The 16,428-nt window shown below is 34.8% G+C and overlaps 1 protein-coding gene across 3 annotated transcripts in view; it reads right to left on the bottom strand.

Annotated features, from left to right (window-relative positions):
• LOC127807440 (histone-lysine N-methyltransferase ASHH1) overlaps positions 1–14,526 on the bottom strand; it is a 65,177-nt gene extending 50,651 nt beyond the window's left edge. The window contains exons 1-5 of one of the 3 annotated variants that reach the window (XM_052345281.1): positions 14,169–14,526; positions 13,483–13,568; positions 12,995–13,076; positions 5,134–5,224; positions 3,872–4,028 (exon numbers count right to left, since the gene is read on the bottom strand). In XM_052345281.1, coding sequence (XP_052201241.1) covers positions 3,872–4,028; positions 5,134–5,224; positions 12,995–13,007 — 261 coding nt within the window. In that variant the 5' untranslated portion in view covers positions 13,008–13,076; positions 13,483–13,568; positions 14,169–14,526. The remainder of the gene's footprint in view (positions 1–3,871; positions 4,029–5,133; positions 5,225–12,994; positions 13,077–13,482; positions 13,569–14,168) is intronic. The other 2 variants (XM_052345279.1, XM_052345280.1) reach the window with 2 other exon arrangements.
• Positions 14,527–16,428: the final 1,902 nt, after the last annotated feature.

Genomic DNA, 16,428 nt, shown 5'->3' on the forward strand with positions numbered 1-16,428 from the left:
TATTTCATATCAAATTTTAATGTCTCTCCCAAAGTCTTCTTGGGTCTACCTTTACCTCTTTTTGTGACTAATTGTTCCATTTTATCAACTCTCCTCACAAGAGCGTCTCTTAGTCTCCTTCTCACATGACCAAACCATCTTAGTCTAGTCTCTCTCATCTTCTCCTCGATTGGCACTACTCCTACCTTATTACGAAAAACTTCATTTCTAATTTTATCCTTTCTTGTATGTCCGCACATCCATCTTAACATCCTCATATCCGCTACACTCATCTTTTGCTCATGCTGGTATTTGACTGCCCAACATTCTGAGCCATACAGCAAGACTGGTCTTATAATTGTCCTATAAAATTTTCCTTTCAATTTTTATGGGATTTTACCATCACATAACACCCCAGATGCATTTCTCCATTTTAGCCAACCTGCCTTAATTCTATGCGCGACATCCTCGTGGATTTCTCCATCTTTTTGAATCACTGATCCCAAATATCGAAAATGGTCTTTTCTTTGTAAGATTTGGTCTTCTAATTTTATTATAACATCATCCACTCTTGCATTTTTACTAAATTTGCATTCCATATATTCTGTTTTCTTTCTACTTAATTTAAATCCCTTAGATTCTAAATTGTTTCTCCACAACTCAAGCTTAGTGTTCACTCCTTCTTTTGTTTCATCCACTAACACTATGTCTTCTGCAAATAGCATACACCATGGCACATCTGTCTGAATATTTTTAGTGAGTTCATCCATTACTAGGGCAAATAAGTATGGACTTAGTGCAGAACCTTGATGTAGTCCTATTATAGTTGTAAATGGTTCAGTATCCCCTCCGCATGTTCTGACCCTTGTCTCTACACCATGATACATGTCCTTAAGGGCTTGTATATAGGCTATTTTGACTCCTTTCTTCTCTAAAACCCTCCATAATACTTCTCTAGGGACCCTATTATAGGCCTTTTCTAGATCTATAAACACCATATGTAGGTCCTTCTGATGATCTCAATACCTTTCCATTAGACGCCTCAGTAAATATATAGCTTCCATTGTTGACCTACCAGGCATGAAACCAAACTGATTTTCTGACACCTTTGTTTCCTTTCTGAGCCTCTGCTCTATTACTCTCTCCCAGAGTTTTATTATATGACTCATTAACTTAATTCCTCTATAATTTTCACAGTTTTGAACATCTCCTTTGTTCTTGTATATAGGAACCAAAGTACTCTTCCTCCACTCATCTGGCATCTTTTTTGATTTAAGGATGGCGTTAAATAGTTGCGTTAGCCAGGAGATGCCCCCTTCTCCCATGCATTTCCATGCTTCTATTAGTATATTATCTAGTCCCACTGCCTTATGATTTTTCATCTTTTTTAAAGCTTGCCTTATTTCATTTGAACTTATGCGTCGATAGAATGTGTAGCTCACATTCCCTTCGGAGTTACTAAGATGTCCCAACCTAACTCTTGTGTCACCACCATCATTGAATAATTTTGTGAAATACTCATTCCATCTCTCCTTAATCGCTCCCTCATTTACTAAAACATTTTGATTGTCATCTTTTATGCATTTCACTTGATTTAAATCCCGTGTTTTTCTTTCTCTTGCTTTAGCTAATTTATATATATCTCTTTCTCCATCTTTTGTATCAAGTCGTTTATATAGATTCTCATATGCTTTTGACTTTGCTTCACTAACAGCTCTTTTTGCTGCCTTTTTTGTTTCTTTATAATTTTTTTGATTTTCTTCATTTTTGCATTGATATACCGCCTTATAGCAAGTTTTCTTATTTTTAATTTTCAATTGTACCTCTTCATTCCACCACCAAGACTCCTTAAGGTTAGGGGCTCTACCATTTGTCTCTCCAATGACTACCTTTGCCGTGCTTCTCAGAGCATTAGCCATTTCTTTCCACATTTGGTTTGTCTGTCTTTCTCCATTCCATTCTCTTCTACCCCTTAATTTTTCTTTGAAGATTAGTTATTTCTCCCCTTTTAAATTCCACCACCTGATTCTTGAATTTTGTTTTATGTGATTTTTTCTCTTCCAATTTCTTACTTGGACGTCAAGTACTAGAAGTCTATGTTGAGTAGTCAAACACTCTCCCGGTATCACCTTACAATTCCTACAACATAACCGATCCTCTTGTCTCATGAGAAAGTAATCTATTTGGGTGCTTGAGGTGATATTTTTATATGTGATTAAGTGTTCGTCCCGTTTTTTGAACCTAGTATTGGTTATAATGAGCCCATATGCCATAACAAAATCTAGGATAGATTTACCCTCATTATTAATTTTCTCGAATCCATACCCTCCGTGTACCTCTCTATATCTGTTTCCGTCTCTACCCACGTGCCCATTTAAGTCACCTCCTATAATCACTTTCTCTCCTCTTGGTATCATTTGTATGAGTCCCTCTAGGTCCTCCCAAAATTTTGCTTTTATCTCATCACCTAGCCCTGCTTGTGGTGCATATGTACTAAAGATATTCATAGTCATTCTTCCTAAACTAATCTTCACCATAATAATCCTATCCCCCATTCTCTTTACATCCACTACCTCATCTATTAAGCTTTTATCCATAATAATCCCCATTCCATTTTTTGCTCGATCAGTTCCTGTGTACCATATTTTATATCCAGCTTCTGATAAAGTTTTTGCTTTTTTCCCTACCCATCTCGTCTCTTGAAGGCACATAATATTAATTTTTCTCCTAATCATCACATCCACCACTTCCATAGCTTTGCCTGTTAATGTTCCTATATTCCATGACCCAATCCTTAATCTATGATTTTGTTTTTGGCCTTGACTTTGGATTTGATTTTGTTTTTGGCCTTGACTTTGAATTTGATTTTGTTTTTGATTTTGATTTTGGTTTTGGTTTTGATTTTGATTTTGGTTTTGATTTTGATTTTGGACTAGCTTCTTTACCCACATCCGTCCAAGCAAATGCGGGAACCTTTGCTCATTTATCACTACATCCGGGCGCCGATGCAGCGGCCCTAGCTCATTTGTCACTACACGGGGGCAGTGTAGCGCGTCACTATGAAGGGTTACGCCCACGCCCAAACGATTTTTCATAATTTGTCTAGAGTTCATGTTTTGGATCCGACTAAGTTTTACGTTGGCTGTCGGCTACCTAACACAACCCTCCTCGTTTATGTGCTCCCTTTCATAGTCCCTTCTATTTTCAATTTTAACACCAACTATCAAGCAAAATAAACGGAAGTGTCCTCAGCTTCAACACGATATTAGACACACACATAAACAGGGTCCATAAAAGGGGAAAAGAAAAGCTGATCTTGAATTAGTTCACTTTATGATACAGATGCAAATATAAAACAAGTCATTTGACCAGGAAGTAATTTACATTAAATCATCAAAAACATTAGCTAGATGCCCACAATTATACAATATGTTTCTTCCTTGCTCCTAAAGAAGATATCAGGATTTAGAACCATTGTTTTTTCAGTTTTTTTTTCTGCGAGAATAGACATCTGGAACGCTTTTACACATATCAAATACATCTGTTAATTAAAAAAATGTAAACTTTCTGCTTAGGAATCATATTTCAGAGAACAACGAAACCAAGCCTTAATTCCACTCAATAGGGTCAGCTACATGGATTGGATCTCTCCAATTATCTCTATCTATGACCATATCTTCTTCTTCTGCTTCTCTTTCTTTTTTTCTTTTGCTAAACAAGAAATATCTTCTGTAAGACCATTATATCCCATATTCTAGAGAAATATAAGCAAAAATACCAGGTTCAAACATTCTATTGAATGGTAACATCAATCTTAGTATAAAAAAACATGCAATACAGCATGCCAACCTATTCAAATACATGAACACACACATATTGACCAAATCCTTACCTGATTCTTGCAATAGTCACTGCAGGGACAGTAGCCAGGAGTGCATTCAGTGCTTGTTAGAACATTCAAACACCTATCCCCACATGCACTGTCAGGATCATTGGCAGTATATTTACACTCACAGATGGCAATGTCCTCTTCTTTCAGCTTTTTGTGTCTAGGAACACAACACATATATCAGATAAAATAACTCACTGAAGCAAGTCATCATTGTTAATACACAACTATACAAACAGAAAAAAAAAAAAAAAAAAGGCAATAATTTGGCAATGACTGCATCTGACTCTATCCTGCCAGAATCCTCCACCCCATTTATAGAAACAAAAGAATAAAATAAAAAACAATGCCAAGCACTAGAATAATTGTGTGAGAAGGGAAGTCCTACAGTAGACGCATCTGCATAAGCTGTTATCAACAAGAAATTGAACAGTCACCAATAACTTCAAAAGACACAAATGATCTATCAAATCCACTCAAATTTTCATCTGCCATTGAATGTAATACAGTCAGGGTGTGCAGCAAGACAAGGAAACTTATAAAAGTGTCTTGAAAAACAGAATTCTTACTACTATTATTATTTTCTATAAGAAACCAATTTTATAGGTAAAAATAGTGTGCAAAAACTATTAGATATAGAAAGAAAGTGCTCAGTAGGAACTTCCATCATTCTGAGAGGAAACCAACATTAGAACTCCATCTCTAGTTCCATTATAAAACAAACAGAACCGATCTCCTTCAAAAGCAACCTTTCCAATTACCCAAATGATACATGGCTAAAATCATCAGTATAGAATTCAACTTCAAGTCAAATAAACTTTAGAATTTCCAAATTTTAGACTCAGATTTTATAGTCTGCTAACAGAATAAGTCATGTTTAACAGTCATCAAAAAATACATAACTCAAATAAATAATTGCTTTAGGTACATGCCATTAGGTTAAATGTCATTGAAAAATGTTTAAATGCAAGTTCCATGACAATCTGATATTATGAACCCTGTATATCTCCAATTAACAAAATACTTACTAAGAAAACAAAGGACTTATTATTCAAATATCAAACGTTCTATAACAGAAGTCCTAGATTCTGTTTTGCAATGAAAAAAAAAAAATCACATAGTTTATTGCAAACTTCTATCAAGATCTTGCAAATATATCCTTATATGCACAAATTTTGTTTAAGTTCACCAAGGACATGATCTCAGAAGAAAAGTGGGTAAGATTCTCAAAAAAGGAAACAAGAACAGGGTGACAAGAAACTTACTTTCGGCCCAAGAAATCATTCTGATCAATGCGCACAAATGATGGCACTCCTTCTGGTAGCTCAGGCTTAAAGAAAAATACAGATTTATAGGCTTAAAGAAAAATACAGATTTATTACTTCACACCATATGAATATGACAAATGCAGAGACAAAAACTAAGACATACTGCATGACATGGAGATGGAAGGCAATGAAATGTAGCATTTACTCATATATCTTGCTGAAGGCATAAAACATGGTGTTAAAGCATACAAATATCACAAAGCAAACAAGTTAAAAGAAACTTTCATGACAACCATAAGGAAACCAAGTAAAAAAAAGGAAAAAGAAAAGGCCTGTTAAGAGAGTGCAGAAACTTCCATATTAAGAAATTTTTGCTGATTACTGTATCATTGATTGCAATAAAAAAAAAAACATCTTAGGCATTGAATTATACATTTCCTTAACTTTTCCGTTGCCAGAATTTATTTTGATTTATTTCCTCTTTTTCATTTTTCTCTTGGTTTGAAGAGAGAGGGGAGACCAAATTTCTTTTATTCTCATGTTTTCATGAAATTGAGAAGCAGAATTTAATTCTTGAATGGTTACAAATATGCATGCAGATTACACATTCATAACTAATATGATAAATGAACAGCTAATTCTGCTGCAGTTATGTAGTGTGCAAGGATGATATCAATAGTTTACTCAAGAATAAGAAAACCTTAGGAAGAAAATAATTTCACAAACATCTCCAGTAAGGCTAATGGAATAAAAACACAAGAGGTGAAATTGTAAATCACTTTATCCCAACTTTATTTTCATAAAGGCACCATTCTCCATTCCTATGCATAAAAGAAGTATATATTGCAAATATAAAACTGATAAAGATTCACTTCTTGCAATAATTTACATAAGAAGCTCATCTTTCCTTTGCTAGTCCAATTACCACGCCTTAAATTGTTTAAAATCAACCCCAGGTAATTACATTGCAGAATTTATTCAATATACAATAATTAACTACAAAAATGTAAAATAATAGCTGAAACATATGCATTTTAGTAAAACCATAGTTTATAAATGCTAACCCTTTTCACCGCAAAATGAGAAGGCAAAAATTATTGTGCATCCAATGATTCCAATCAACCTTTTTTTCCCTTTGTCACTTCAAATAAAAGTTTGCTAACAAGCAAAGAAACAGACATCAAATGCAAGAAATCATAACGCTGATAAAATTTCTAAACTAGTTTGTTGCGTTTGATTATTATCATGACATCAGTAATAGGACATGTAAAGCACTCATGAAAAAGAAATAATTTGCAATCACAAACAGGATCAAATAATCCTTAATGCTATCAAAGACAAACAAAAACATGTACTCCTGAAAACAAAATATATCCAGCTTTCGTGGTTACACTTTTGATGTGAAATGACTCATCAACAGATCCATACTTGAACATGGCTCCAACGACACCTTCGACCTCGTGGTTGTTTTCTATTTGGCCTTTCTGTAGATGGAGATCCATGATTAACCATTTGATTGATTGTCATTTGGCTTGCGTACAAAAAGGTAGGTTGTGGATCTATGCACCAAAAAGGGGAATATATTGGAAGATGATGAAGAATTACGGTTATTGGGGGTGATTTGGCTGCTAAAACATCAATGTCATACGAGAGAGATTCAAAAAGGCATTGATCTATTACAGGGCAATTTCTCAAGATACGCTAGATCTAAGATGCATAAGGACTAAGGAGATCGAATGAAGTTTTTGAACCTCTAAATGGCAATGGCATCTAAAGGATGGATTAGAAAGGACCATTCCTTCAATTCTCGATTAGCTCTAGGCGAAGGAACTTCCATGGAAAACTAGGTTTTGGGCATTAGGCATGATATGCATTACAAAATTGAGTTTAAATGAAACCTAAATTTTTGGGAGATGTAATTGTCTAGGTTCATTGTATGAACAAGGCACCAAGGAGGGTTTGGATTCTCTATGGTGGGATGTGTCCATAAATGGCAGTTTTAGGTGAAAACTTTTGATATTAGAGAGATAGCAACAACAATCACAAGCTTAATCCTACTAGGTGAAGTTAGGTACATGAATTCTAGACCTCTAGCTATCTCTATCTATGATCATATTTTCTACAAAGCCATTATATCGTATGCCACATTTAAGGGTTTTTGTAATATCCGAAAATTTTCAGAAAATTTTCAAACAAGGAGAAAAACAAAAATATGTAAAGTTGAGGGGTGTTTTAGTAATTTACAGAGGCTAAAAAAAATCCGCACAAGCATTTTGGTATTTGTGAAGGCCTAAAACCTACCAAGGTTGATTTGATAATTTTAGAAAAAAAAAGGGATATTGCGTGAAAACATAATTTCCCAAATGTTTTGAGGTGCTAAAATATATTTTTTTTTAAATCTTTCAGCTATAAGACTTTTAGATCATGTGGGGTTTTACTCTAATTCCCAAAAGCTGAAGGTGTGAAACAGGGGCTGGAGTGCAAGAAATCAAAAACAGATGGGGTCAAAGTGTAATTTCAAAAAATCAAGCAACTTGCTTCGACGGACTGCAACTCTAGCAATCCAACTTACGAGGCTAAGGGCAGCCAGATGATGGCCTAGCACTTGGGGAAGAAGAAAGAACAATAGAGTTTGAAGGATTTTGGGCAGTCGATTTTGACCATAAATAGGTGTTCTTAGCTGAGGGTTGAGGCAAGGTTTCCTTCAAAAATGGGCAAGTTTGAGAGGCTTTTGAAGGAGATCGGGATAGGGTTATTGATCGGAGGGCTTTTTAGGGTGATTTTGGGAGTCTCGAGGAGTGTTTCGATGAAGTTTTGGGTGTTTTTGGTGTGATTGAGGGAATATCAAGGTTGTTGGAGCCGAGAATTATCCAATAAAATTTTTGGCTTTCCATATCCTGTTTCATAAAATAAAGATTCAAGGGAGGTACAGAAGGAATAGAGGAAGAGATTGAGTACTTCAAGGTGAATTTTGGTGAGGATTTGAGGAGGAATTTGGAGGTCGTGACTCATGAGAAACTGCCACCTCGCCAGAAAACGAGTCTGGCAAGGCACCAACAGCAGCAACTAGCAGTCATCTCAGCCAGAAAAGAGGAGAGGAAAGAGAAGGGAAGATAGGAGAGCAGAAGAAAGGAGAGAAAAGGGCCAGAAGAAGAGGTTGTCAAAAATTGCAGCAATGGCCAGCGACGAGAAGCTTCACCAGAGAAGGAATGCTCGAGTGCGTAAGACGCGTGTGCAAGGCAGGCTGGGGGCATGAAGCTGTTGTGGCGCGGCTTGTGTGTATCACACATGCCAATAAAAAAAAGGGGGGGGGAAATTGTAGAAAATAGAGTAAAATATTTGGAAGAAAATAAATTGTTTGGGAAATACTTGAGGTTCGGGAAAATAATTTGGGTGCATCATGGTCACAAACAAAAAACCAGAAGCCAACACTAACACAAAGGTTTTTCTGGTTTTTCTTCCAAACAAATTTGAGGTAAGTGGTATGAACATTTTATTTGCATAATTAACATGAAAATACATGATTGCATGACATTATGTTGAACAATATGTGATAAAATGGTCTTGCACATGCTAATTACTATCTTTGAAAAACACATGAATATACAATCTGGCATATTTATGATGCTTGTTAAATTGTTAAAAATGTTTATTCGTGTAATAAACTTTGTGCAAAATGTTTTTGAAATGTATAGCTCACCCCCCAAATATATTTTATTTTACAAAAATGTGTATATATGTAGATGTGACGAATGATCCATCGAGGCAGGTATTAGCCTACAAATAAAACATGAAGATAATGAATTTCCTCCTTATAATTTTAGACTTATTTGCATATCTAAATTCAATGCTTTGGTTTTGTACTCTTATTATGTTGTTTCTTGAACAAATCTTGACTATTATTTGAAGTCAACACGGATGTATATACAAATACTTTTCATTTGAAGTTTGTCACAACTCCAATGTGACAATGAGAACCACCTTCTAATTCGGTGTGGATTAGAGAGTGCAATAGGGATTATGGAGAAGAAGAAGAAGGTAAAGAGATATTGGAATTAGAGGGAGAGAAGAGAAAAGAGAGAGATGAAAATAGAGAGAAAACATAAGATTTCTTCTGGATTTTCACATGCCTCTACAAACAGATTCTAGAGGATATTTATGCCTCTAGCCTGGGTGCTGCCACAGCAGATCCCCACCCCAATAACAAACTATTTTGTCTTTTTCCCAGGCCCCTTTACACATGGCCTCCCCTGTAGAATATCTCTAACAACCCCCCCCCCCCTTTACAGCTGTAATATCCAAACCAACACAAATACATAAAGTAAATAAAGACATAACAACATAACATAAAGGAAATGAATAAGAAGACAGTGAAAATTGTAAATGGGCTGCCAATGTCGAGCCAAGATCTTCATGTGTGACAGTTTTATACTTCATTTTAGGTTTGATCTAGACAATGTTCCATGCTAGACTTTGATTACCTGCCATTATTTTTATTGAGGTGGTTATGTTAAGGGGGTAAAAAGGGGATTTTAGGAAATTTTGTGGTCAAAGTGTGATTGTTGAAAAAAAAATCCCAAATTCCTGTAGTTATAACATGCCTAGAAAGTGGGGTGTTACAGTTTCCTACCAAGTTTTTTATTTGGTCTTCCTCTCCCTCTTTTGCTACAAGTAGGGGTAGCAATGGATTGCCTACTTACCTATTTACATACTTCTTTTAACAAATTTTCAAATAAGCTTTATATCTCAATTTTTATACTTGTTTTAATTTTAAATGGGTAATTGGCACCCACTAGGGGACCCATTGCCATCCCTAGCCACAAGCTTCCTACATTTTATCCACTCACCTCACAAATGTCTCTATCAATCATCTTCTCTCATGTCCAAACCATCTTAATTGTATCTCTTTACATCTTGTCTTTCAATTGTGTTAGGATTAGATTGCACAAACAACACCTAGAAATCACAAAAAATTTAACGTGGATCAACCTCAACACCTACATCCACAATCCCACAATAATGGGGATAATCTACTAATTAATTTAAATGGATAAACTACCAAACTCTCCCAACTCCAGATAACTAGTTGTCACATCCCCAAGGACTGGTCATCAAATCGAGGCACATACTCGTGGGACACACAACCATAATCTGGCTACATCATCTCATAGGTTATTGGTATAGTCCATCCACAACTGAACTAAGGGCAGCCTATTTATAGACAACTCACAACTCTAGTAGGATTAAGTTTCCTACATCAACCCCTATCCCCTATTCACAATCAGATTCAGTTTATCTTAGAGACAATCTAAATCAGACTTGAATCTAAGGAGTTATCTAACAAATCATTCCTCGACTAAATTACCTACCATACCGATCTCAATCCAACCACACACAAGGCAAGCCAAATCTATGCAAGCCTAAAGTAAATCAAGTCATACATACCCCAATCATGTTTACTTGACCAATCTCCAGTCGGTAAATCCAATCCTCAAGCTTTTGGGCTAGCATCTTCAGCAATCGCTTGCTTCCTCCTTTCACCTATAGCCTCTTGAAATAACAATAGCCACAATAGTAACTTCTCAGATCTCTATACAAAACAACAGTTGATGGCCTTCTTTGATAGCTATGCAAACTTCTTGAAACGACAACTACAAAGTAGATTTCCTAGCCGATCTTCTCTAATAGCAACAGCATGTTGACTAGGAGGAGAGGCTCATTGAGACTTCCTCAATGAGAGTTTGTCAATAGCTAAATGGATGCTTGATTAGGAGGGGAGGCATGAAGCTTAAGCAAGGTTCCTTCATTGAAACTAGATTGCTTGAGTTGTCTTCTAGCTTGAGGATGGAGACACCAAGTGCTTTTCCTCAAGCTTACATTTAGCTAGTTGCCCATGTATCACCTTAAAAGGTTTTTACTTCCCATAGTTCATGCCATGTTAGAGATTGCCATACACCATTCTATAACGAATACTCATAACTATCAATTGGAAATGGCTCTAGAAGACTAATGGTGAGTATTTCTTACACATAATAATTTTTTACTAGGGATTTCTGAGGCTTTACTTAACCTTTATTTGGCACTTTTTTCTTGTTCGCAGCAAATACAGTTAGGTGATCCAATAGTGATAAAGTCCTAATTTTTAAAAGTTGCCATGTCATGTCAAATAATGTATTAACTATTAAATTCTTTTGAATATGTATTGGATACTCTTCCAATCATACTCACATCCTACTATCTTTTTCAATATATCTGAAAATTGACAGTTGGGAGACAGATGCCTATATCAAAGACATACATATCTATCAACAGACCAAATTAGAACCACACTCTAACTTCAAAAAAGAGGTCTGAAATTAGTTATAACATAAATACAAACTCGGCTTATATTTACTAGCCATTCCTTTTTCAACCTTCCAAATTTAGGACTGTTGAAGTCAAACAAAACTTCTTCACTAATAGAGATTTCTAAACTAGATATTATTGAGTAAAAATAATAATACAAAAAGATAAATTTAACATTTATTTACAAGCTTAAGCTTTTAAATTCTGGTGGCTTACAGTTCAACATGGTATTAAAGCACACAAAGGTCCTAAGTTCAAACCTCACTACTAACTCAATATTTAAATTGTTACACATGTTTGGACCAGTTATGCAATCAAGCATGGCCACACATGAGGAGGCATGCGAAGAGTAAAAGAAACAATATGAAAAGAAAATGTTAGCCCTTTATCTACCAGCTTGAGCTTTTAGATCATATAGTGGTTAACAATTCAGTAGATATCCAGACTTTCTACTCACACTTTTCCAAAATAAGTAAAATGTAAGAAAATAAATTAATAAAAATCATAATTTTGATATAATAAAATAAAAGTAAATTGTAATATCGAAAATAGTAATTTTTGAATACATACAATATTAATTATATGCATTAGAACATTATTGTATTTCGACAATTTTACGTCCTATGTTTTTAAAGATTGTCACGTCAATACATCCATCTAGTGTTGTCAATCATGCTTGTGCACCATGTCCATATAAAATATAAATACTTCTTGGGGTAAAGGGGAGGAAGCATAACCTAGCAAAAAGAGAGAGGTTGAGGAAGCATAGAAGGAGAATGTAGTTAAAGGACTCTTTGTGCATGACGTGGATCATCTAGAGATTATAAAGGGTAGAGAAGCCTTTCTATTTCCTATCAAAGTTGAGGATGCATAGAACAAGGATGTTTACTATTTTACCAACGTGCAGATTTTATTGATTAAAACTTACCGGAAAAAAAAAGGATTTTGTTGGTTAGTGTCGGTGTTTTTTAGGCAAGTTTTGTTTTAGTCTGAGAAGAGTAGCCTACCTCTTTGGTTAGGAAATATAACAGTTTATCATTCTTTTGAGTCAGGATAGCTTCTCCATTTAATGCTCTTTAATAAACTCCTCTATCGTAATTATCTTCAAAAAAAAGTGTTATCTTTATTATTTGGTAAGCCATGATAGCAATAGTAAGGTTAAGGTTACCCATCTATGAATGGAAGGTCGTAAGTTCAAGTTGTCAAAAGAACTTCTTTGGAAAGTAAAGAGTAAGCCTACACACAAAAACGACCCTCTCCCGAGCCTCACAAAGCAGGGAACCTCGAGGGGACTCCCTTTTTGGTGTTTGAGAAACAATTATTTTACAACTTCTCACATTTTCTTGTCAAATGCATGTAACCTAATTCCCATGCATTCAAAAGACCTTTTTTTTTTTTTTTGACAATTTAACAGCTTAGCAATGACAAGCAAATCTTTTTAATTCATAGAGACAACAATTCTTTGTACCAAAATTACAACAACAAACCACTGGAAATGAATCTGAATAACAACCTTCACTATCCATACAAACCAAAATTGCAGGAAGGGAATTCGCCCATCAAAATATAGTGGTCAAAGAATCTCCTGCCTTCTCCTAGAAAATATTTGCCAATTAATCATACATCAAGATAAGAAATCTAATCTCTAAAACTGACAATGTCTTGAAAAAGAAAGAAATTGCACCCATAAAAGATAAAACCTAGAATTTCAGCAGTCTATAATTTTGAAATATTTCAAACGCTAATTATCATTTTACAACTTTGAAGCTGGTAGCATTTAAAATTTCATCACTGTGAATGAATAGTATTGAAATTATAAGCATGAACCACAATTATATACTGATAGCCCAAATGGTGCCAAAATCTCAGATAGAGACAACATGATTGGTGCTAAACGATAATAAACATGAGCCCTAACAGTTCAATTAACTTTGAATGAACAAATTACTACACGGAAAAAAGTTCAGTAATTTACAGCATAAACTGAAAGGCAGAACATACCACAGAAGTTGAAACTTGCAGCATCATCATTTTGATAATGCCAAAATGCAGGCCCAGCACATATAAAAGTTCTGCCAAATTGGAACCTGGAAAAACGCCACCTATGAGCCTGACACTAAGCAAGTCTAACAATATGGTTATCAACGGAATTGGTTATATCCAGTATGACCAGCCTATTGCCTTTCTCCGGCAGAGAATCAAATTCTATCATATATGTTTGTCCTCGTATGTGAAATTTCAAAAAAAAGGACTCCCCTGAAATTCAACAGTAAGCATAAAGCCGATCTCTATTCCACCAGAATTCACAACCCTAAGTGCTCTGCTCTTCACGACTGTCGTAAGAGGAGAAGAGGAACATTTGCACATGTGTGTACACAAAAAGATACCTCTAAAAACACTATAAAACATCCTAGTCTTGTAAATTACTAAGAAATCGACTTGTTGAGAAATATCAAAATAACAGTTAAAGCTGTGCGTCAATCATTCGGGTAAGGTATTGTTTGGAAGCGATTAGTGAACTTTCAAGCACCGTGTCGAGATCATGAGACAGCATCCAAAATTGTGAGCGAAGTAGAAATTACTGGTTATCGAATCAAAACACGGAATTCGGTTCCAATAACATATGCACCAATGCGTAAGGAAAAAGTTGCCAAGATTCAAGAGAGGAAGTAACGGAAAACACGTACGGACAACAGCGAAAATTGAATTCGCGAGCAATTGTCTTCTAGAAATGATGATTGTAGAGTTTAGTTCTACGCATGCTTCGGGCACGAGGGGCTAGGGTTTGAGGCTGACAACGCCACGGCCATCGGAGAGGAGAGAGGGAGCTTTCGCCCAACGGAGTTTGCTCTGACCTCCAGGTTCAGGCAGTCGTCGAGAACAAGAATGAGGGGGAGTCGAGGCCAAATTTATACTAGCAACTAGGGCAAATCTGTAATTTCAGCGTACACCGACTCTTTTTCAAATTTTCCGACGCTCGCTCTCTCTCTCTTCGATACGCCGGCGGGCGGCCATCTCTCTCCCCGGCATCGCGCCAAAATATAGTCACAGGGAAATAAGAGTGAATCAGGTAAAGGTGTTAAATTTTAATTGATTTAATTTATGACTGTTGCAAATAATCATTGATCTGCTAATAAATAAAGATATTTGAGGATTAAATTTAAATCTGAGCTTAAAATTATAAGTCTTAAAAGATCGAGAAACTTACCGAGCACCTTATAAAAAGGAGGCAAAAATATAAAATTGCTCCCACAAATTTTACAAATTTGTAAATCACTGCCCTTGCTCTCTCCTCTCATGGCCACGCTTTCGCTACCTTCGCCTCGCCACAACGCCTCGCTGCCATGTCATTGTCATCTCACTGCCATCACCACCTCGTCTCGCTGACTATCGTTGAAAGATATAGCGACGATCGACGAGGTGAGAAGAGGCAATGACATGACAGCGATGCGAGGTGGTGAAGCAAAGGCAATGGATGCGCGACCAAGGGAAGGGAACGAGGAGAGAGTAGAGGCAAGAGCAGTGCATTGCAAATTTGCAAAGTTTGTAGGGGTAATTTTGTCTTTTTGTCTCCTTTCTATAAGACGTTTAGTAAACGCGTATGATCCTGTAGAATGACTCAAATTATAATGATAGAATCTTATATTTTGAATATAAATCAACTAAATTATCAAATAAAATTAAACATACATCACCCAATTAAATATTAATTTGTTTGGATGAATTCAAAAAAATTAAGCAACAACGTTGACAAATCAAACAATCTTGGCAAAGAGATATTTATAAATTTTGACTTTGTATTAATTGAATTTAAGTTTAATCCATATTATAATACATCCATAATACTATTCTATTTATAATATTTTAAACTAAATTTAAATAATTTTTTAAGTCGGCATAAAAGGAGAAAAATAGTCGTGGGCTTAACTTAATAAATGTTAAATACTCAAAATTAACTACTAAATGACACAAATATATCCAAAAATTATACAAATTTGAGAACTAATTATGTTTCAAATTTTGTAAATTTTAACTCTCTCGAAAATATAAAGATCAATAAATGACGTTGGTCTTATAAAATTAGCTTAATAAATAAATATCAAAAATTTAAAATTTACTTTAAATTATGATTTAAAGTAGATTTAGATAAATTTTATATTAAAATGAAATGAGAAAAATAGTTTGAGCTTATAAAATTATTAAACTTGGCTTTATAACATGTAAACTCAACTCACTTGATAATATAAGAATCAATTGATCATATCAATAGAATAAGATTGGTTCGAAGTAAGGCATATCAATTAATGATATCAATGGAATAAGATTGGCTCGAAGTTAGGCATATAAAAAATTTAAAATATATTTTAATGAATTACATCCGACTTAATTATCAAATGATAGTTTTGAAATTCCAAGTTAGTTCCGACAAATTTAACAAAGTTACAAGAGATAAATATTTACATTAAACTAATAATGATTTAGATTTAACAAAACTTATTGATGCAAATTATCAAATCACATTATCAATTTACTTACTCATTTTATAAAAGTATGTGTATTAAAATAATGTAATCAAATTATTTAATTTCATTCAATTTTTATAAAGATTCAAGGTATGAAGTGCAACTCAAATATAATTTTTAGTATATATTTCAAATCAAATAATTAAAATTTCAATTTAATGCATTTGAAATTGATTATGGGACATAAAAACATACGTTTTATTAGTTTGAAATAACTAAGAGAGAAAGAAAGATCAACTCATAATCGTAACAAAGCACGTCTGAATCTCTATCCTACTAGCCTAAGTGGTAGGATGACGTAATAATCAATCATTGATTGAGAAGTGGAATTACGATAAATCTACAATAATTAATGCATTAAACACTAGCTAGGAAACCGATATGAGGGGATAAATTAGTCATTTTGGAACCGGAACTCAAATCT

This window comes from Diospyros lotus, chromosome 8, assembly GCF_014633365.1.
Source record: "Diospyros lotus cultivar Yz01 chromosome 8, ASM1463336v1, whole genome shotgun sequence".
Lineage (NCBI taxonomy): Eukaryota > Viridiplantae > Streptophyta > Magnoliopsida > Ericales > Ebenaceae > Diospyros > Diospyros lotus.